This window comes from Oncorhynchus kisutch, linkage group LG13 (assembly GCF_002021735.2).
Source record: "Oncorhynchus kisutch isolate 150728-3 linkage group LG13, Okis_V2, whole genome shotgun sequence".
Taxonomy (NCBI): Eukaryota; Metazoa; Chordata; class Actinopteri; order Salmoniformes; family Salmonidae; genus Oncorhynchus; species Oncorhynchus kisutch.
The window spans coordinates 17,680,094-17,703,047 of NC_034186.2; the positions used below are offsets into that span (position 1 = coordinate 17,680,094).

General features: G+C 45.8%; 3 protein-coding genes across 6 annotated transcripts in view; 1 reads left to right on the forward strand and 2 right to left on the reverse strand.

Annotated features, from left to right (window-relative positions):
* Positions 1–70: 70 nt before the first annotated feature.
* Positions 71–10,498, reverse strand: lg13h8orf82 (linkage group 13 C8orf82 homolog). Of its 2 annotated transcripts, none has more exons than XM_020499444.2 (4): positions 9,172–9,640; positions 9,036–9,084; positions 1,237–1,398; positions 71–1,060 (listed from the first exon to the last, which is right to left on the reverse strand). In XM_020499444.2, the coding sequence occupies exons 1-4, from the start codon at positions 9,340–9,342 to the stop codon at positions 714–716; spliced, it is 729 nt and encodes a 242-aa protein (XP_020355033.1). In that variant the 5' UTR covers positions 9,343–9,640; the 3' UTR covers positions 71–713. The 2 variants fall into 2 exon arrangements, with proteins under 2 accessions (XP_020355033.1, XP_020355032.1); XM_020499443.2 differs by having other exon boundaries at positions 72–1,060; positions 1,216–1,398; positions 9,172–10,498.
* On the forward strand, positions 10,130–14,263 carry si:ch211-191a24.4 (MARVEL domain-containing protein 3). 2 transcript variants are annotated; one of them, XM_020499442.2, is made up of 5 exons: positions 10,130–10,566; positions 10,976–11,090; positions 11,223–11,344; positions 12,718–12,878; positions 13,124–14,263. In XM_020499442.2, exons 2-5 carry the CDS (start codon positions 10,978–10,980, stop codon positions 13,631–13,633), a joined length of 906 nt encoding a protein of 301 aa, XP_020355031.1. In that variant the 5' UTR covers positions 10,130–10,566; positions 10,976–10,977; the 3' UTR covers positions 13,634–14,263. The 2 variants fall into 2 exon arrangements, with proteins under 2 accessions (XP_020355031.1, XP_020355030.1); XM_020499441.2 differs by having other exon boundaries at positions 10,540–10,663.
* Positions 14,264–15,122: 859 nt separating this feature from the next.
* The window catches only part of LOC109903029 (PH domain leucine-rich repeat protein phosphatase 1), a 49,378-nt gene continuing 41,546 nt past the window's right edge, over positions 15,123–22,954 (reverse strand). The window contains exons 11-17 of one of the 2 annotated variants that reach the window (XM_031785703.1): positions 20,410–20,610; positions 19,760–20,090; positions 19,099–19,229; positions 18,515–18,631; positions 18,114–18,308; positions 17,770–18,013; positions 15,123–17,683 (exon numbers count right to left, since the gene is read on the reverse strand). In XM_031785703.1, coding sequence (XP_031641563.1) covers positions 16,184–17,683; positions 17,770–18,013; positions 18,114–18,308; positions 18,515–18,631; positions 19,099–19,229; positions 19,760–20,090; positions 20,410–20,610 — 2,719 coding nt within the window. In that variant the 3' untranslated portion in view covers positions 15,123–16,183. The remainder of the gene's footprint in view (positions 17,684–17,769; positions 18,014–18,113; positions 18,309–18,514; positions 18,632–19,098; positions 19,230–19,759; positions 20,091–20,409; positions 20,611–22,954) is intronic. The other variant, XM_031785704.1, reaches the window with a different exon arrangement.

Sequence of the window (22,954 nt, forward strand, 5' to 3'; positions counted from 1 at the left end):
CCCCCCACCCAGAGTTAGTGTCCTCCTTGCAAAGTATTACACCATTATAAAACATTTATAAAGTCATTCAGTGTGTGCCGATGCATTTTAATTATCATAAAAATATGTCTCATCCTTATCCAGTCAATACAAATGCAAGGGTTCCCTCTAGAGGTTTTTATTCTCGAAGCAGAGGACCCATGGGTACTCTTATAGCAAAAGTTTGTCCACTATCTACAGAACCTACTGGCACATCAGCTATTAGTAGATAAACAGCTGAGGTTGCATCCCAAATGGCACAATACTCCCTACATAGTATTGTGACCAGAGGGCTCTCAGATGCAAAATGTTTCTAAATTAATGGGTACAACTTGAATTTGTCCAATAGGAGGAACTTGATTATTAGCATTTTCTGACTGTTAGAATTTGCATGCTCAAGACCCGTTTGGGCCAAATTATAATTACCGTTTTGATTAATGATGTGCATTGTTCTGAATATCACAGATAGTAATGTAACAAATATACATAACCACTCGTCGTCTACATCCCAAATGGCACCCTATACCCTACAAAGTTCACTACTTTTGAACAGCGCCCTATCTACTCTGGTCAAAAGTAGTACACTATATAGGGAATAGGGTGCCATTTGGAACATAACCATCATATCCACTCTATATATTGCCTTTCAATTGGCAACTTTCGGGTATTCATCTTCTGCAGCAGTGTTATTCTGATCAGCTCATCCCTCCCTCCTCTTCAGGGGGGAAACATCCTGCCAGTTCATTAGTCAGTGTGTGCTGTTGTCCCGCCCACAAGAAGTGTGTGGGCTGTTCTGATTGGTGTTGTTGAAGTGGGTACAGAAAGAAGGGGCTGAGCTCTATGGCGAGGGCGGAGCGCACCAAGCCGACGCCCCCCAGGCGCTCAGAGCAGGGGTGGTAGACACGCCCAGTCCCAGGATGCATGTAGAGAGACTTTGGACGGAACTTGACGGCCAGCTTGTCACCGCCCCAACAGAACGACAGTAGCTCTGGGGCTCCTCCTGTCCTCACATCTGTCAACGTACCCCCAGCGGTCTCTGTCCCTGTACCGGTAGAACAGACAGATAGTTTGTCCTAGCTTCCGCTTTCTCTTTGGGGTTTATACAGGGTTAATGCAAAAGCACTTCTTGACAACTGATGATGTAAAATGGCTTTATAAATAAATGTGATTGATTGGTTGATTGATTGATTGACTGACTGATTGGTTGATTGACTATACCCCCAGCGGCGGGCATCAAGTGGGTGAACACCAGCGGACGGTCGTCACAGCGCAGGAAGTTTCTCTCGCGGCCACACAGGGACAGGAAGGGGAAGTCATCCTGGTACCGCCCACTCTCGTTCCTACGGAGACGAGTGAAGAAGAACACCAGGAAGTGCGTATCTGAAAACGGAGAGAGAAAGAGAGAGGGGGGAAAATAAAAACACAACCACTGCATAAAACACAATAAGAGTTCATTCTTACTATAAATCAAGTTACACTAACTACACTTAGCCTAGATAACACTGCTCCTGCTCTCAAAATACACTACATGGCCAAACGTATGTGGACACCTGCTCGTCAAACATCTCATTCCAAAATCATGGGCATTAATATGGAGTTGGTTCCCCCTGTCATGCAATAACAGCATCCACTCTTCTGTGAAGGCTTTCTACTAGATGTTGGAACATTGCTGCAGGGACTTGCTTCCATTCAGCCACAAGAGCATTAGTGAGGTCGGGCACTGATGTTGGGCGATTAGACCTGGCTTTCAGTCAGCGTTCCAATTCATCCCAAAGGTGTTTGATGGGGTTGAGGTCAGGGCTCTGTGCGGGCCAGTCAAGTTCTTCCACAATGATCTCAACAAACCATTTCTGTATGGACCTTGCTTTGTGTACAGGGGCATTGTCATGCTGAAACAGGAAAGGGCCTTCCCCAAACCGTTGCCACAAAGTTGGAAGCACAGAATCACCTAGAACGTCATTGTATGCTGTAGCGTTAAGATTTTCTCCACTAAGGGGTCTAGCCCGAACCATGAAAAACAGCCCCAGACCATTATTCTCTCTCCACCAAACTTTACAGTTGGCACTATGCATTTGGGCAGGTAGCGTTCTCCTGGCATCCGCCAAATCCAGATTTGTCCTTCGGACTGCCAGATATTGAAGAGTGATTCATCACTCCAGAGAACGCATTTCCGCTGCTCCAGAGTCCAATGGCGGCAAGCTGTACACCACTCCAGCCGATGCTTAGCATTGGCCATGGTGATCTCAGGCTTGTGTGCGGCATCTCGGCCATAGAAACCCATTTCATGAAGCTCCCGACTAACAGTTCTGCTGACGTTGCTACCAGAGGCAGTTTGGAACTCGGTAGTGAGTGTTGTAACCGAGGACAGACGATTTTTACACTCTACACGCTTCATCACTCTGCGGGCGCGTTCTGTGAGCTTGTGTGGCCTACCATTTCACGGCTGAGCTGGTGTTGCTCCTAGACATTTCCACTTCAGAATAACAGCACTTACAGTTTACCGGGGCAGCTCGAGCAGGGCAGAAATTTGAAGAACTGAGTTGTTGGAAAGGTGGCATCCTATGACGGTGCCACGTTGAAAGTGACTGAGCTCTTCAGTAAGTCCATTCTACTGGGAATATTTGTCTATGGAGATTGCATGGATGTGTCCTCGAATTTATACACCTCTCAGCAACGGGTGTGGCTGAAATAGCCGAATCCACTCATTTGAAGGGTTGTCCACATACTTTTTACAAAGCATGTAGAGGTCTGTAATTTTTATCATAGGTATACTTCAACTGTGAGAGATGGAATCTAAAAAAAAAATCCAGAAAATCACATTGCATGATTTTTAAGTCATTCACTTGCATTTTATTGCATGACATAAGTATTTGATCACCTACCAACCAGTAAGAATTCCAGCTCTCACAGACCTGTTAGTTTTTCTTTAAGAAGCCCTCCTGTTCTCCACTCATTACCTGTATTAACAGCACCCGTTTGAACTTGTTACCTGTATAAAAGACACCTGTCCACACACTCAAACAGACTCCAGCCTCTCCACAATGGCCAAGACCAGAGAGGGTGTAAGGACATCAGGGATAAAATTGTAGACCTGCACATGGCTGGGATGGGCTACAGGACAATAGGCAAGCAGCTTGGTGAGAAGGCAACAACTGTTGGCCCAATTATTAGAAAATGGAAGAAGTTCAAGATGATGGTCAATCACCCTCGTTCTGGGGCTCCTTGCAAGATCTCTCCTCGTGGGGCATCAATGATCATGAGGAAGGTGAGGGACCAGCCCAGAACTACACGGCAGGACCTGGTCAATGACCTGAAGAGAGCTGGGACCACAGTCTCAAAGAAAACCATTAGTAACACACTACGCCGTCATGGATTAAAATCCTGCAGCGCACGCAAGGTCCCCCTGCTCAAGCCAGCACATGTCCAGGCCCGTCTGAAGTTTGCCAATGACCATCTGGATGATCCAGAGAAGGAATGGGAGAAGGTCATGTGGTCTGATGAGACAAAAATAGAGCTTTTTGGTCTAAACTCCACTCGCCGTGTTTGGAGGAAGAAGGATGAGTACAACCCTAAGAATACCATCCCAACCGTGAAGCATGGAGGTGGAAACAACATTCTTTGGGGATGCTTTTCTGCAAAGGGGACAGGACGACTGCACCGTATTGAGGGGAGGATGGATGGGGCCATGTATCGTGAGATCTTGGCCAACAACCTCCTTCCCTCAGTAAGAGCATTGAAGATGGGTCGTGGCTGGGTCTTCCAGCATGACAACGACCAGAAACACACAGCCAGGGCAACTAAGGAGTGGCTCCGTAAGAAGCCTCTCAAGGTCCTGGAGTGGCCTAGCCAGTCTCCAGACCTGAACCCAATAGAACATCTTTGGAGGGAGCTGAAAGTCCGTATTGCCCAGCGACAGCCCCGAAACCTGAAGGATCTGGAGAAGGTCTGTATGGAGGAGTGGGCCAAAATCCCTGCTGCAGTGTGTGCAAACCTGGTCAAGAACTACAGGAAACGTATGATCTCTGTAATTGCAAACAAAGGTTTCTGTACCAAATGTTAAGTTCTGCTTTTCTGATGTATCAAATACTTATGTCATGCAATAAAATGCAAATTAATTACTTAACAATCATACAATGTGATTTTCTGGATTTTTGTTTTAGATTCCGTCTCTCACAGTTGAAGTGTACCTATGATAAAAATTACAGACTTCTACATGCTTTGTAAGTAGGAAAATCTGCTAAATCGGCAGTGTATCAAATACTTGTTCTCCTCACTGTATATGTGTGTGTTCCCCAATATGTGCAGCATGTACATATAGTGTGTTCCCCAATATGTGCAGCATGTACATATAGTGTGTTCCTCAATATGTGCAGCATGTACATATAGTGTGTTCCTCAATATGTGCAGCATGTACATATAGTGTGTTCCTCAATATGTGCAGCATGTACATATAGTTTGTTCCTCAATATGTGCAGCATGTACATATAGTTTGTTCCTCAATATGTGCAGCATGTACATATTGTTTGTTCCTCAATATGTGCAGCATGTACACTACCGTTCAAAAGTTTGGGGTCACTTAGAAATGTCCTTGTCAATTAAAGAAAAACCATTTTTTGTCCTTTAAGGCTGTAATCGAACCCACAAATACTGATGCTCCAGATATTCAGATGGTCTAAAGAAGGCCAGTTTTAGCTTCTTTAATCAGAACAACAGTTTTCAGCTGTGCTGACATAATTGCAAAAGTGTTTTCTTATGATCAATTAGCCTTTTAAAATGCTAAACTTGGGTTAGCTAACACAACATGCCATTGGAACACAGGGGTGATGGTTGCTGATAATGCTGTACGCCTATGTAGATGTTCCATTAAAATCAGTAGTTTCCAGCTACGATAGTCATTTACAACATTAACAATGTCTACACTGTATTTCTGATCAATTTTATGTTATTTTAATGAACAAAAAAAATGTGCTTTTCTTTAAAAAACAAAGACATTTCTAAGTGACCCCAATCTTTTGAACGGGAGTGTATATATAGTGTTCTTCAATATGTGCAGTTGAAGTCGGAAGTTTACATAGCTTGAGTCATTAAAACTCGTTTTTCAACCACTCCACAAATTTCTTGTTAACAAACTATAGTTTTGAAAAGTCGATTAGGACATCTACTTTGTGCATGACACAAGTCATTTTTCAAACAACTGTTTACAGACATATTTCACTTATAATTCACTGTATCACAATTCCAGTGGGTCAGAAGTTTACATACACTAAGTTGACTGCCTTTAAACAGCTTGGAAAATTCCAGAAAATGATGTCATGGCTTTAGAAACTTCTGATAGGCTAACTGACATAATTTGAGTCAATTGGAGGTGTAACTGTGAATGTGTTTCAAGGCCTACCTTCAAACCCAGTGCCTCTTTGCTTGACATCATGGGAAAATCAAAAGAAATCAACCAAGACCTCAGAAAATAAATTGTAGACCTCCACCATAGTATGTGCAGCATGTATATATAGTATGTGCAGCATGTATATATAGTATGTGCAGCATGTATATATAGTATGTGCAGCATATATATTTAGTATGTGCAGCATGTATATAAAGTATATATAGTACGTGCAGCATGTATATACAGTGCCTTGCGAAAGTATTCGGCCCCCTTGAACTTTGCGACCTTTTGCCACATTTCAGGCTTCAAACATAAAGATATAAAACTGTATTTTTTTGTGACGAATCAACAACAAGTGGGACACAATCATGAAGTGGAACGACATTTATTGGATATTTCAAACTTTTTTAACAGATCAAAAACTGAAAAATTGGGCGTGCAAAATGATTCAGCCCCCTTAAGTTAATACTTTGTAGCGCCACCTTTTGCTGCGATTACAGCTGTAAGTCGCTTAGGGTATGTCTATCAGTTTTGCACATCGAGAGACTGACATTTTTCCCATTCCTCCTTGCAAAACAGCTCGAGCTCAGTGAGGTTGGATGGAGAGCATTTGTGAACAGCAGTTTTCAGTTCTTTCCACAGATTCTCGATTGGATTCAGGTCTGGACTTTGACTTGGCCATTCTAACACCTGGATATGTTTATTTTTGAACCATTCCATTGTAGATTTTGCTTTATGTTTTGGATCATTGTCTTGTTGGAAGACAAATCTCCATCCCAGTCTCAGGTCTTTTGCAGACTCCATCAGGTTTTCTTCCAGAATGGTCCTGTATTTGGCTCCATCCATCTTCTCATCAATTTTAACCATCTTCCCCGCCCCGCTGAAGAAAAGCAGGCCCAAACCATGATGCTTCCACCACCATATTTGACAGTGGGGATGGTGTGTTCAGGGTGATGGGCTGTGTTGCTTTTATGCCAAACATAACGTTTTGCATTGTTGCCAAAAAGTTCAATTTTGGTTTCATCTGACCAGAGCACCTTCTTCCACATGTTTGGTGTGTCTCCCAGGTGGCTTGTGGCAAACTTTAAACAACACTTTTTATGGATATCTTTAAGAAATGGCTTTCTTCTTGCCACTTTTCCATAAAGGCCAGATTTGTGCAATATACGACTGATTGTTGTCCTATGGACAGAGTCTCCCACCTCAGCTGTAGATCTCTGCAGTTCATCCAGAGTGATCATGGGCCTCTTGGCTGCATCTCTGATCAGTCTTCTCCTTGTATGAGCTGAAAGTTTAGAGGGACGGCCAGGTCTTGGTAGATTTGCAGTGGTCTGATACTCCTTCCATTTCAATATTATCGCTTGCACAGTGCTCCTTGGGATGTTTAAAGCTTGGGAAATCCTTTTGTATCCAAATCCGTCTTTAAACTTCTTCACAACAGTATCTCGGACCTGCCTGGTGTGTTCCTTGTTCTTCATGATGCTCTCTGCGCTTTTAACGGACCTCTGAGACTATCACAGTGCAGGTGCATTTATACGGAGACTTGATTACACACAGGTGGATTGTATTTATCATCATTAGTCATTTAGGTCAACATTGGATCATTCAGAGATCCTCACTGAACTTCTGGAGAGAGTTTGCTGCACTGAAAGTAAAGGGGCTGAATAATTTTGCACGCCCAATTATTCAGTTTTTGATTTGTTAAAAAGGTTTGAAATATCCAATAAATGTCGTTCCACTTCATGATTGTGTCCCACTTGTTGTTGATTCTTCACAAAAAATACAGTTTTATATCTTTATGTTTGAAGCCTGAAATGTGGCAAAAGGTCGCAAAGTTCAAGGGGGCCGAATACTTTCGCAAGGCACTGTATAATACGTGCAGCATGTCTTTATAGTATTTTTAAAAATATTTTTTATATTTTTTTCTTTATTTAACCAGGTAGGATAGTTGAGAACACAGAGTTACACATGGAGTAAACAATTAACAAGTCAATAACAGTAGAAAAAAAAGGGGGAGTCTATATACACTGGGGTGATAAATGATCAGGTGGTCATGTACAGGTAGAGATACTGGTGTGCAAAAGAGCAGAAAAGTAAATAAATAAAAACAGTATGGGGATGAGGTAGGTGAAAATGGGTGGGCTATTTACCAATAGACTATGTACAGCTGCAGCGATCGGTTAGCTGCTCAGATAAGCAGATGTTTGAAGTTGGTGAGGGAGATAAAAGTCTCCAACTTCAACGATTTTTGCAATTCGTTCCAGTCACAGGCAGCAGAGTACTGGAACGAAAGGCGGCCAAATGAGGTGTTGGCTTTAGGGATGATCACTGAGATACACCTGCTGGAGCGCGTGCTACGGATGGGTGTTGCCATCGTGACCAGTGAACTGAGATAAGGCGGAGCTTTACCTAGCATGGACTTGTAGATGACCTGGAGCCAGTGGGTCTGGCGACGAATATGTAGCGAGGGCCAGCCGACTAGAGCATACAAGTCGCAGTGGTGGGTGGTATAAGGTGCTTTAGTGACAAAGCGGATGGCACTGTGATAAACTGCATCCAGTTTGCTGAGTAGAGTGTTGGAAGCAATTTTGTAGATGACGTCGCCAAAGTCGAGGATCGGTAGGATAGTCAGTTTTACTAGGGTAAGTTTGGCGGCGTGAGTGAAGGAGGCTTTGTTGCGGAATAGAAAGCCGACTCTTGATTTGATTTTCGATTGGAGATGTTTGATATGAGTCTGGAAGGAGAGTTTACAGTCTAGCCAGACACCTAGGTACTTATAGATGTCCACATATTCAAGGTCGGAACCATCCAGGGTGGTGATGCTAGTCGGGCATGCGGGTGCAGGCAGCGATCGGTTGAAAAGCATGCATTTGGTTTTACTAGCGTTTAAGAGCAGTTGGAGGCCACGGAAGGAGTGTTGTATGGCATTGAAGCTGGTTTGGAGGTTAGATAGCACAGTGTCCAAGGACGGGCCGGAAGTATATAGAATGGTGTCGTCTGCGTGGAGGTGGATCAGGGAATTGTGCAGCATGTATATATAATATGTGCAGCATGTATGCCTGAAAGCTGTACAACAGATGCAACAGTTTATTGACATTTATAATTGCATCCCAAATGGCACCCTATTCCATACATACAGTAGTGCACAAATATTGTGTCCTCGTCAGAATTAGTGCACTACATAGGGGATAGGGTGTACCATTAGCATGCTCCGTGTTCTGCTGACTAAGATTACAGAACATTGAGTACAGGTTCTGGCCTTAACCCTGAGCGTACACTACATCACCTCCATATGTTCTCTAGGTGGGAGCTGAACGTCAAACACAGGGGCTGTTGTGGGAAGCAGGCAACCCCCACACACAGTCTTACAGTAATGCTTGGCACATGACATACGACTATACTGAGGCTCAGCTTGTGTAGTAGCAGGGATAATCATGTTTACTACAGAATATGAAGACTGAATAATGAAGGTCACCACAGCATCTCATATATAACCACGGGCAGAGATAAGATAACCGACAGGTTGTCTAAATTCATGTCAATGTAACCTCTGTAAGAGCGTCACTTTTACATCTGGAAAGAGGTAACTAGACTGCGCTGTGTGTGTGTGTGTGTGTGTGTGTACTTTAAATACCTTTGAAACACGTGACAAAGTTTTTCACTTTAGTGTCATCAAGGAACAGCTGTGGTAAAAACATAAGTTTAGTTAGCTGATCACTGCAACGAAACAATTCACTATTTAGTTGTATTTTTTTGTGTAAGACATTCACCTGCCCTTGGTGGTCAATGTAGTAGAAGTATTCCCGAATGCGCGGTTCGGGGCTCTGGCCTTGTATGTAGGTGACGTTAGTACGTGTACCGAACTGGGTTACAAACCGCACTACACTGAGGTACCGCAACACCCTCTGCCCACTGTTGACAACCACAGCCCCGCACAACATACTGAAACGACCCGGGAGAACGATTGGACTTTTGTTCAACTATGATCAGTGTCCTCCGTGCAGCGTCAAAAACATGGCACATAAAACCGATGTACAGACTTCAAACGTGAGTGGAAATATTTTAGCTGACCTGTCTGTATCCAACTGATAACGTGATGTTATGAAGCTTTGGTAGCTTACTACCGGAAGCGCAGCTTTCTATGGCGGTCGGACAAATCCCTTTCATAAAGCCAGCTTACTGCCACCAAGTGGATACATTAAGAAATACACCTAATACATTGTTACAAAAATACCTACTGTACTTTCAGGAACTAAGTATATGTTCTTCATTTTCTCCCGAGCCTTTAAATATGTAAATTTACAAATGCATACTGCTGGTTTTATTGCGAGAAAATAGACCATTTAAATATAGGCTATTGAAAAAGTATTTATTACAGGACCCACAAGTGCATAATTGTCCTACAGGCCTAAATGAACTCCCTGGCTCTATTCCATGAAGATTAGTCTACACAGCATGGCTACATGAATACCAAAAAGGCCAACTTCATACCACCAATACATCTAATGATAAGAGTCATACTTTTAATATATCATTATACAGGCAATTCAGTGATAACAGTGGCGTAGTGTGCCCTTAAACAAATCTTGACAATTATCATTGAAATTCAACCGCACGGTAGGCCTATGCATGCAAACGACCTAATCTTCTCATATAAGACATTCCAAGGGTTGAATTAATGGAGAGTCAAAGCAACATTCTGGACATCCAATCAGAAGCTTCTTTCGCGGAGATGGGACGAAGTAGACAAAGCGGCCGATTCAGACGTACTGGTCATTGCTTGGTCAGAGACAAATTCCGTGTTAAAAACAACTGAAAACTCGGAAAAAACGACTGAAAAATAGATTTGAACGGTCATCAATCTCGGAATTCCAACTCGGGCCACTTGCTGGAGCTCCGACTTTACAACCTGAAGATCATGATTTGACCTCGTTTTTTCCCGAGTTCCCAGTTGTTTTCAACGCGGCAAGAGTCCCCAAGGCTGTCATTGTCAACAACCATCATAAACACACTGCTGACGAGACGCCATTCTACTTTACTGTCTCCTCCATAGACATTAAAACTCTCATCATACAGTTTCTTCTCCTCTACCTGTCTTATTCGAGCGAGAGGTTTCCGCCTTTACTTATTCTCTGGTGGGTGGAGTCGGTCACCTGAACAACAAGGTAGGACATATTTCTTGGGTGAGCGAACTGTGATCTCCACAAAAATGTTTACATTTTCGGATTCATAGTTCGCCAAACGGAATCACCTCAACTGCCAGTAAGTTTTTGTTTTTCGATTGATATAGCAAATAGCCTTGTGTCCCCCTTTATGGTAGTTTGGTTACTTACAGTTGAAACTGTTCACAGTTCAGAGCGTAAATGGCTGTGGTCTCCGAGAATCATACGTTGTTGAGACTTAAGAAATGTTTTTACTTTCATGCCTAATCAGAATTACAGGCCACAGCCATTCTATTTCACGCATTTTCTTTTTACACATCTGTGATTTACCACTGTGGCACTGTGTTCAAAGGTCGGGGTTGTATGGCGCGTTTATGACATTTGGTGACACATTGGGTGTTTTTCCGTGCAGTTATGAGCCAGCCGCCCAGAGGGCAAAGGGGGAGAAACGGTGGTCTCCACGAGCATCGGGAACACAGGCCACGACGGGAGCTGCAGCACAATGCTAGACAACCATCAAGCGACAGGTGTGTTCACAGGATGTTCACACGCAGTCACTAGGCATCTATGGTGACAGACTGCATGATGTAGCCTGTCTGCCACCCCTAAGAGCTGGTTGTAGGAGAGAGAAGCACTTCAACCCTCTCTCTCCCCCTCAGGTCCTCTTCTCAGCCTCCATATTACAGGGACTCCACACCCCCTCTTAAACATGTGCGGCACCAAGAAGCCCCAGGAGAGGATCATAATGGGTCCAAATGCACCCATATCTGCTCTAGGAGAGGTATGTAATGTTCGTGTCTTAGATTGGGACAGAGAGTAGAGAGAGAAACAATTGGGTGGAGAAAGTGAGTCACAATAGACAGTCGGTCATACCTGTGACGAGGAAGTAATTGCCTGTGTGGTTAGATGAACACTGCATCACACACACACAGTCAGTCATATTGTCAGGATTTAGTTTCCCTCTCTTCACCTAAACTACGCCCACACCCGCCCAGCGATACTACTACCCCTGGACATACTTCTCCCTCTCCTAATACTGGTCAGACCGGTTCTCACCCAGGCTAGTAAAACTGCATTTTACTCGCGTTGCTGTTTTAACACGCACACACCACCTGTTGCTTTGATTTGAGCAGAGAAATGTGATCAGTTGATTATGGGATAAATATAAAGGAAGTCACACTAATTATGCTCCCAAACATTTAATGAAGATAGCCCAATTGGTAAAAGACCAAGTCCATATTATGGCAAGAACAGCTCAAATAAGCAAAGAGAAATGACAGTCCATCATTACTTTAAGACATGAAGGTCAGTCAATCTGGAAAAGTGCAGTCGCAAAAACCATCAAGCTCTATGGCTCTAATGAGGACCACCGCAGGGAAGGAAGACCCAGTTCTCTGCTGCAGAGGATACGTTCCTTAGTTACCAGCCACAGAAATTGCAGCCCAAATAAATGCTTTGGAGTTCAAGTAACAGTCATCTCAGCATCAACTGTTCAGAGGAGACTGCGTGAATCAGGCTTTCATGGTCAAATTGCTACAAAGAAACCACTACTAAAGGACACCAATAAGAAGAAGAGACTTGCTTGGGACAAGAAACACGAGCAATGGACATTAGACAGGTAGAAATCTGTCTTTGGTCTGAGTCCAAATTTGAGATTTTGTGTCTGTGAGACGCAGAGTAGGTGAATGGGTGATCTTTGCATGTGTCGTTCCCACTGTGAAGCATAGAGGAGGTGGTGTGATGGTTCTTTGCTGGTGACACTGTCAGTTATTTATTTAAAATGTAAGGCACACTTAACCAGCATGGCTACCACAGCTAACCCAATTGAGATGGTTTGGGATGAGTTGGACCGCAGAGTGAAGGAAACAAGTGTTCAGCATATGTAAGAACTCCTTCAAGACTGTTGGAAAAGCATTCCAGGTGAAGCTGGTTGAGAGAATGCCAAGCGTGTGCAAAGCTATCAAGGCAAAGGGTGGCTACTTTGAAGAATCTCAAATCTAAAACACTTTTTGGTTACTACATGATTCCATATGTGTTACTTAAGTTTGTCTTCACTATTATTCTACAAGCTAGAAAAGAAAAACCCTTGAATGAGTTGGTGTCAACTTTTGACTGGTGCTGTACATGTGACTAAATAAAAAATCTAATCTATAGGTATCGTGTTGATCTGTTCAGTCCTGACCAATGCGCTGGTCCTGATCTGTGTGGTGGCAGCTCAGATGGTGATGTCAGGCATGTCTGCTATGGGTGGCCTGGCGGGAGGCAGCTTCAACCTTAACACTAACATCCCTTTTGAGGGCCAAGAGCTGCAACAGGTACAAGACAGAAACAAGTGTTGTGTCCCAAATAGTACCCTATTCCTTATATGGTCCACTACTTTTTGAGGGTTCTGGTCAAAATTTGTGCACTATATAGGGAATAGGGTACCATTTGGGATGTAATCATGGATTTCAAAGATCCTTTGTCATAACACGGTACATTCTATCATAGCATCTACACAAGACAGTTGTCTACATTCCCTGTTATGAAGACCCCACCCTAACACCGTACTTGATTGCAGGTGAGAGACCTGGACATGCAGTATAGCCAGATGAGAGCTCCGGGAATCTACGGGGGCGTGGCATTTGCCCTAGTCTTCGGTGTTGTCTCCCTCTTGTTCGTGGTCTCCGGGAACAAGCCCGCTCACCTGCTGGGCCAGAAGCTGCTGATGGGAGCATTGGTGTTCCAGGGTTTGGGAGCGGTACTCTACGTGGTGGCTGTGGGGTTGTACCTCCACTTTGTCATCCAGGTAAACAGTACAGACGTGTGTAAGAGAAGGGAGAGGCTGTACGCACGTTCAGGTTTAACCTGGATGAACTGTGATGTGGGAGGGGCAGACGCAGCCGTGGCTTTGTTCGGGTTGATCACTGCAATACTCTACACTGCCGGTACGGTGCTTACGTTCCACACGGTGCGCTGGGTCAGGGGCTACCTGAAGGATCGCAGGCTACACGAGGAGAGAGATAGACGCCCCCCTACTGCCAGCTCCCACCCCCATAGGGCACCACTACGGTCTGATACCGCTCTGTGACGGAGATGCAGGGAGAGCCCCAAATGGCACCCTATTCTCTATAGAGTGCACTACTTTTGATCAGGGCCCATAGGGCTCTGGTCACAATAAATAGATTGTAGGAAATCGGGTGCCATTTGGGACGACACCACAGATGAAACCCGGAAGGAACGAAAGTGCTTTTCCACTCGATCCCTTTTCATTAAAAAGGTCTGTCCATTTTTGACAGTAATGGGACTTGCAACTACCCACTGGGCAAAGATGTCAGTACATCTAGTTTTGATTTACTTTTGAGTTGTCAACAGTTAAATCAACAAAAATGTGAACCATTTAGGTTTAAAGTAGGGTGCAAAAAAGACATCTCCCTAACTTTTTGCAAATCCAGTAAGTTTGATGTTGATTCCAATATCATCACCTTGAATGTTTTGTTGAAATGACATGGAAAACAATGTTGATTCACCCAGTTTGTGCCCAGTGGGTAAGGCGCTTTCTCTGTAAACTTCTGTAAAGCATGGATTTGATATTAATTCCTTTTTAACTGCAACATGAATGACCCACTGATCTCGGACTGGTCTTGTTATTCATCAATAAAACTTTTGTATGTGTGTATATAGAGGTTGCCTGTAAATAAACCTTTACATTTATCTGCTACTCAATCTTGATTATTTTGTATTTTCTAGTACAACTCAAACCTTTGGCTTTACAATACAATACATGCCATGATGCCACCATGTCAGACTGGCTAACATTTCAGAGGTGTGATACAGTACATCAGTTATCCTGCTCCATATAACCACTCCCCAGTCCTGTCCCTGTTACGGGGCCATTTTGAAGGTCGAGACTGACTGAACAACAAATCACCTGGCATAATAAATAACTACTCATTATTATTTGCAGATCAGCCAATTTACCCATGATACATTACGGTCTTGATGCTCTCGAACACGGCCACCATCTCTCCGGCAGTGTCCCCAGGCAGCATAGCTATGACATTACAATGGATCTTCTCTGCACTGATGTCATAATGAATCACTGAATTTTTTTGTGCGTTCAAAACAACTGGGAACTCAGAAAATACAAGCTCAAGATGTAGGTAAAGGCTCCACCCCCCCGAAGTCTGAGAATACCGAGTCCCAGTTGTTTTGAACACTGCAATTCTGCTGTGAAGTAACAATCTGTCTTTAGGACATCATACACAACATTCTGCAATGTTAGGTAACGGTGACGAACAATGGTATCACAATTGCACCTGGAGCCTTGACCTCAATGGAATATGATTTTGAGTGGAGTTAGTTACATCACCATGGTTGCATCACAGACATTCCAAGCAGTGTGGAAGTAATAATCAATCATACATTTTAGTTTAAGCTCTTTTTCAAGACACCCAAAGTCACTTTACAGTGATTGCACTGCAGTCTTCTTTTCACACACACCATCACTGCAGCCCCTTCCTATGGCTCGTACGAGGCTATCCCCTTCCCACCTCTCACAAAACAAGCTAACAACCTTATGATTATTTGAAAATGTAGATTTATTATAGAAAAAGTAGCTTTCCTGTGTGATTAGCTTAGATAGAACAATGCCTTTGTTGAAGTGAGTTCATTAGATCACATAGGCCCCACACATTCAGTGAGCTGCGTAATACCAGTATCACCCCCCTTTCCAGTGTTCTCCCCAGTCCTTATACTTCTACCTATGCCTCCCCATCCATCTCTCCCTCCCTCCTTTCCTCAGACATCTGTCTGTGTCAACAATCTTCTGAAATAAAAAGTATTTTCTCTTAGAGAAGATTAGTACACGTCAATTATTAGGTCACACTTAAGAGTATGCAACTTCTAGGATTTAGTTTTATCTCTCAGCATCAGTCTACTTTAGAGGCCTAGAGGCAACCATACACAGTTTGTGTCCCAAATAGCAACCAATTCCCTATATAGTGAACTACTTTTGACCAGGGCTCTGCAATAGGGAACAGGGTGCCATTAGGGAGGGAGCCACAGTCAGGCTGCCTTGCTGGCTGGCAGAAAGAAAACAGGTCTCTAGCAATAATAGTTCAGTCAGTCTAGCAGAATGTACCATTCAGCTTTATAATAGTTCAGTCAGTCTAGCAGAATGTATCATTCAGCTTTATAATTAGTTCAAATAAAAGTCTCTGCATAAAAAGTGCTTAATCAATTCCTTCATTCATCACAAAATATGATAAAAAATTAATTAATTAACTTGAACATTGTGAAGCAAGTAAATAATGCCTGTGTTTATAAAAATGCATTATACTTCCTGGGGTCATATAGTTAGGAATATAAAATAATAACAGAATAAAACAAGTATTGCTGGCCATTAGCAGGTATGAGGCATCTTCAGGAGGGTCGGTGTGTTTCGGGAGGGACTGTGCATGTTTCCCCCTTAACTCCTCAACCTCTGATCCCATTCATTGGGATATTGAACAGCGTGTCATTTGGGACACACCCATACAGGAACTCATCTCCAGACATTCTATAAATCGGCGTAGCAGGGATTCTTCACAGGTGCGGTCTAATGTGCTGTGAAGGGGTTGTAACAGAACGGTCTGGGGAGCTAGAAGGGCGTGACGTAGTATTCTGCTGCAGGCGGTGACTGGGGGTGTGTCTGGTGGCCCTGGGGGTGTGTCTGACTCTGCTCCTGTTGTTGTTTCATGATCTCCCGGATCTCCTCCTCCAGCTCGGGAGGAATGACGAGCTTGTCGTCAGGGTCCGGCTGGGCTGGAGCGTTGAAGTAACCTCCTTGCTTCCTGACGGGAGCGTCGCCCACCTCTTCTATCACATCCTGGCTCCTTCCCTGACACGCCACCGAGCCGTTACCCCGCCCCTTACGCCCCAGAGTCCCACCCAGAGTCCTACTGGCCGAGCCAGAGCCTGAGCCCGCACCTAACTGCGCCTCTCCACCAATCACACACAACCCTGCTCCAGTCTCTCCAGGCCCCACCTCCTGTCCCTGAAAAGTGTGTTTGGGTGTTACAGTGTCTGTCTCTACAGCCCTCAGCTCCTCTTCTACTACAGGGTCAGGGCTGGGCTGATGGTAAGGAAACGGATGAGGGGGGGACGAGGGTGGGGTGGGGGCTGACTGGCAGGAGGGTAGAGGTAAAGGCTCAGGCTGCTGTGTGACAGAGGTGTTAGGGTGTGTGTGGGGCTCAGGGTTGGGGTGTGTGTGCGGGTCAGGGCTGGGGTGTGTGTGCGGGTCAGGGTGTGTGTGCGGGTCAGGGTTGGCGTGTGGGTCGGGGTGTGGGTCAGGGTGTGTGTGTGGGTCAGGCTCAAGGTGGGTGTGTGGGTCAGGGTGTGTGTGGGGTATTGGTATCGAGCTGGCCCGTGCTCTCAGACAGTGTATGTCAGCCTCCACCTCCACTCTGCTCCCATTAGAGAACACCCCAGCTATAGGCTCCTCATCCTCACTGTCCAGCCCATTGTCAGACAGAGCCCCGGAGTACTGCCTCTGGAACGATGCTCTTCCACCTCCATACACCCCCGCTCCCCGCCCCAGCACCCCCCCGCGACCCCCCAGGGCCACGCCCTTCTCAGTCTGATTGGCTGGCTCGTCCGACGACGCCGTCGACCCCACCTCACTGCTCATCTCCGACGTGCTGACCTCACTGCTGACCTCACTTCCTGTCCCCATCGCCGGAGGCGGTAATGGTAGAGTTCCATCTGCTGAGCCGTAGCGATGGTGTGTGTTACCAGCAGTGTGGGTGTGTTGAGTTTCCAGGCCGGGGCTGGGTGGGGGTGGTGGGGGCTCACAGCAGCAGCAGTCTTCAGTGATACTCAGCTGCACCACCACAGCACACAGACTGTCAGGACAGCCGTAGCCCTGCGCCAGCGTACACAGCTTCTTGGCTGCTGCTAGGGAGTCTGGGACGTTACGCACTGCCTCCACTGCCTCGCAGGTGGACATGGTATCCCACAAGCCCCGGCTGGCCAGGATGAAGAACTCATCCTGCGGGGTGAGGGTTACCGTGGAGACGTGGGGTCGTGGGGTCACGGCGGGACACAGGAAGGAGTAGCCCATGATCCTGGTGGAGTCCGTCACTCCGTTCACTTTGTTGTCCTGAGGGGAGGGGGGGGGGGGGGTTAGGACCTCTCAACAGACTCACAGACAGACAAAGACATACAAACAGTACAGTGTGTGTGTACCTCAGTGATGATAGCATGGTGTTGGCGTGCTCTTTGGTACTCTGACTGCTGTCTGACGGTGTGTGTGGTGGAGAGAGGGAGGGCCTTGCCATCACGGCACAGAACTGCTTGACACCTTCCCACGTTAGCCGCTGTCACCGTGAAACAGCCCCCGCCGCCACGGTCGCTTGGGGCAACGAGGCCATGACGGATGTGGCAGAGGGCCGCGGACCCTCCCAGCCTCTGTCCTGCCGTGCCCAACTTCCTGTTATAACAACAACAACAACAACATGAGATGAACAGGAGTGTGCATGTGTTTGAGAAAGAAACTGTGTGTGCATCTGGGAGAGAGACCATGTGTGTACCTCTGCATGGTGAGGAAGGTGTTGGTCATATAGTCCTCTTGGTTCTTGCTCTTGTGCAGTTCCTCGGCCAGCACATCTCCCATGGTGCATTGCAGCAGGTAGGGCACCTCAACGTTACGGTCTCCGTCAAACACCCCGTACAGAGCCTCCCTGCTTCCACGGAAACTGTCCAATGCCAGGGCTGCTACACACAGCCTGAGAAACACAAACATGTTAGGAATAACACATACACCGACACACACACTGTACTGCTATTCCGAAAAGAGAGGCTATCCAGAGATCGACCAACAGAGGAGTGATGGATGGAGAGAGAAAGAGATAGAAAGTGTCATGTTTACTGTTCATTTCTGAGTGAGAGAGAGAGAGAAAGGGAGAGATGCAGAGACAGAGTATGTACTGACTTGTTGTTGACCCCAGAGGCCTCTGTGTATCCGTGGCTCCAGACTGCAGGCTCCCCGGGCCCCTCACTGCCACACAAAGAGGAGGGAGATGGGTCCACACGGAAACACCGAATGTTACTGCAGGAGGGAGAGAGAGAAGAAATACATCAGGGAGTTTAAAAATACATCGGGCAAATAACACAAATGTCTAGCAACCCTTGTTAACACCCGCCCGCTTAACCCGGAAACCAGCCGCACCAATGTGTCGGAGGAAACATTTCAACTGACGACCGAAGTCAGCCTGCAGGCGCCTAGCCCGACACAAGGAGACGCTAGAGCGCGATAAGCCAAGTAAAGCAATATCATACGTTTTGCAAATTAGTAATATATTGTACGTTTTGCAAATTCGAAACATACAATAAGAATCGTAATTTGTAACATATCATTCGAAATGGGTGGTGGACATCCACAAATGAATACATACCACAATGTAACATATCATACTAAATGGAGTGTCCCTGATTTACATACAGAATAATCCAAAATACCAGGTTGGTGTGCACATGCATTATGGTTTGTGTGCATTTGACTCTGTGTGTTGTTACTTGAGCAGTTCGAGGCTCCGGTGATCCAGGTTGAGGCGAGGGTTGCCTGTCAGGTCTAGCTCCTGTAGTTTAGCAGGCAGAGACTCTGGGAGGACTACCTCACACAACTCATTACAGCTCAGATCCACACACTGCAGGAGGGAGAGAGAGAGAGTGAGACCGAGAGGTCAAAGACACGCTGGCCAAGATCAGATGTCAGGGTTATTAATAGTGTGTGTGTTTTCACAGCAATCTCATTAGGGGATTAGGGGATATATTTATGAGATTACAGAGGTGGTGTCCCAAATGGCAGAACCCTATAGACCATGGTTATTCAAAGTCCGGAACCTGCTGGTTGTCTGTTCCAACTGATAATTAATTGCACCCACCTGGTGTCCCAGGTCTAAATCAGTCCCTGGTTGGAGGGGAACAATGCAAAAAGGAGAGTAACTGGCTTCAAGGTCTAGAGTTGAGTTTGAGGGACATAGACACATGTCAAAAGGCACTATATTGGGAATAGGGTGTCATTTGGGACAAATCCAGAGAAGGGCCTGATTAACCAGGGAAAAGTATGGAGGCCAGGGTATATGTGACAGCCCCTGGACACTGCTAAACAGGACCATGTCAACCTCAACCATGAAGTCAGAGTATCAGGAGAGAGTGTGTGTTGTGTCTGTCCTACCTTCATGTCTTGAAGCTGGAGGACCTCAGGGAAGACAGTGATGTTGTTGGAGTGGGCAGAGAGTGTGTGTTGTGTCTGTCCTACCTTAATTCCTTGACGCTGGAGGACCTCAGGGAAGACAGTGATGTTGTTGGAGTGGGCAGAGAGTGTGTGTTGTGTCTGTCCTACCTTCATGTCTTGAAGCTGGAGGACCTCAGGGAAGACAGTGATGTTGTTGGAGTGGGCAGAGAGTGTGTGCATGTGCCTGCAGCTCAGGATGGTGGTGGGCACCGCTCTCAGCCTGTTCCCACTGAGGTCCAGTTCCTCCAGCTGCTCCAACCGAGCCATCTTACTGCAGTGGCAGTGAGAGAGGGATTTAGATGTTTAGAAAACCTTTATTGGCACCATTTAACTAGTGTACATACATAGCAAACTCAAGTGCCATTAAGTAAAATGTCACTCCATAGCAGTGAAGTTAAAACCAGCCCCCCTCCCAGAAACAAAGAGAGACAGAGAGAGACAGAGAGAGACAGAGAGGGGGTGAGAAAAATAAGGGTTTTCAAACGTGTGTGCACGACAAGTAAGAAGACAGTAAAAGAGAGAGTGTGTGTGTGCGCGACATGCTCACGCATCTGTCCCAGTGTGTGTGTGTGTGTGAGAGAGAGAGAGACCTGGCTGGGAAGGTCTGTAGCTGGTTGTAGGCCAGGTGCAGCACCCTGAGGTGGGCGTGACCAGTCAGCAGAGGGACACTCTTGTCCGTCAGGCTGTTATTGGTCAGATACAGCTCCTGCAGGCTGCTGAGGCCCTCCTCTGATAGGCTGGCTGGAGGGAGGCACTCCAGCTTATTGGCTGATGCGTTCAGGTAGCGCAAGCTGTGAGGAAAACCAACAAACAACATTAGTAAGTAGCTAAAGAAGTAGACAGGGAAGGTGTGTGTGTGTCCCAGTATCTGTGTGTGTGTCCTACTGGTGAATGTGCAATCACTGGAGAATAAACTGGATGAGCTCTGTTCTTTATGTTTAATGTTATGTTTCACCGGGACGTGGCTGAACGACGACATGGATAATATACAGTTGACTACCAGCATGTCACATGTGCAACCAGAGACATTTTTATAAAAATTAATAAAAAACTCTAGACCAACTTTACCCCTCACACAGAAACACGTAACAAAGAACACCCTCACCCTCCATTTGGAAAATCTGACCATAATTTTTTCCTCCTAAATCCTGTTTACAAGCAAAAACTCAAGCAGGAAGTTAAACTACAGGATGCGGATGCTAAACTACAGAACTGTTGTGCTAGCACATCCTGGAATATGTTCTGGGATTCATATGATGGCAGTGAGGAGTATACCACATCAGTCACCGGTTTCATCAATAAGTGCATCAACGATGTCATTGGAATCCATGGATTACAGGCAACATCCGCACTGAGCTAGAGCTGCCACTTTCAAGGAGCGGGACATATTCATAAGAAATCCCGCTACGCCCTCTGACGAATCAGCAAAACAGGCAAAATGTCAATACAGCACGAAGACTGAATCCAACTACACCGGCTCTGGTGCTTGTCGGATGTGGCAGGGCTTGCAAACTATTATGGATTATAAAGGGACACCAAGTTGTGAGCTGCCCAGTGATGAGCTAAATGCCCTCTATGCTTGATTTGAGGCAGGCAACACTGAACCATACATGAGAGCACCAGATGTTCCGGACGACTGTGTGATCATGCACTCCGTAGCCGATTCCCAAGGCTGCAGGGCCAGACGGACTACCAGGACGCGAACTCAGAGTATGCTCTGACCAACTAGCAAGTGCCTTCACTGATATTTTTAACCTCTCCCTGACCGAGTCTGTAATACCTACATGTTTCAAGCAGACCCCCTTAGTCCCTGTGCCCAAGAACGCCAAGGTAACCTGCGTAAATGACTACCACCATGCAGCACACACGCCATGAAGTGCTTTGAAAGGCTGGTCATTGCTTACAACACCATAATTCCAGAAACCCTAGACCCTGTCTGTCTGTCCCAGTATCTATGCGTGTGTCTGTCCCAGTATCTGTGTGTGAATGTGTGTCTGTCCGAGAATGTATGTATGTATGTATGTATGTATGTATGTATGTGTGTCCCCCAGTATCTGTGTGTGTGTCCCAGTATCGGTGTGTGTGTGTCCCAGTATCGGTGTGTGTGTGTCCTCCAGTATCTGTGTGTGTGTCCTCCAGTATCTGTGTGTGTGTCCTCCAGTATCTGTGTGTGTGTTCCAGTATCTCTGTGTGTGTGTGTGTCCCAGTATCTGTGTGTGTGTGTGTCCCCGTATCTCTCTGTGTGTTTATTTATTTTTATTTGACCTTTATTTAACTAGGCAAGTCAGTTAAGAACAAACTCTTATTTTCAATGACGGCCTAGGAACTGTGGGTTAACTGCCTGTTCAGGGGCAGAACGACAGATTTGTACCTTGTCAGCTCGGGGATTTGAACTTGCAACCTTCCGGTTACTAGTCCAGCGCTGCAACCTTCCGGTTACTAGTCCAACGCTCTAACCACTAGGCTACCCTACCGCCTCAATGTGTGTGTGTGTGTGTGTCCCAGTATCTGTGTGTGTGTGTGTGTGTGTGTGTGTGTCCCAGTATCTGTGTGTGTGTGTGTGTCCCAGTATCTGTGTGTGTGTGTGTGTCCCAGTATCTGTGTGTGTGTGTGTGTGTGTCCCAGTATCTGTGTGTGTGTGTGTGTGTGTCCCAGTATCTGTGTGTGTGTGTGTGTGTGTGTGTGTGTCCCAGTATCTGTGTGTGTGTGTGTGTGTGTGTCCCAGTATCTGTGTGTGTGTGTGTGTGTGTGTGTGTGTGTGTGTGTGTGTGTGTGTGTCCCAGTATCCGTGTGTGTGTGTGTGTGTGTCCCAGTATCCGTGTGTGTGTGTGTGTGTGTCCCAGTATCCGTGTGTGTGTGTGTGTGTGTCCCAGTATCCGTGTGTGTGTGTGTGTGTGTCCCAGTATCCGTGTGTGTGTGTGTGTGTCCCAGTATCCGTGTGTGTGTGTGTGTCCCAGTATCCGTGTGTGTGTGTGTGTCCCAGTATCTGTGTGTATATGTGTGTCCCAGTATCTGTGTGTATATGTGTGTCCCAGTATCTGTGTGTATATGTGTGTCCCAGTATCTGTGTGTATATGTGTGTCCCAGTATCTGTGTGTATATGTGTGTCCCAGTATCTGTGTGTATATGTGTGTC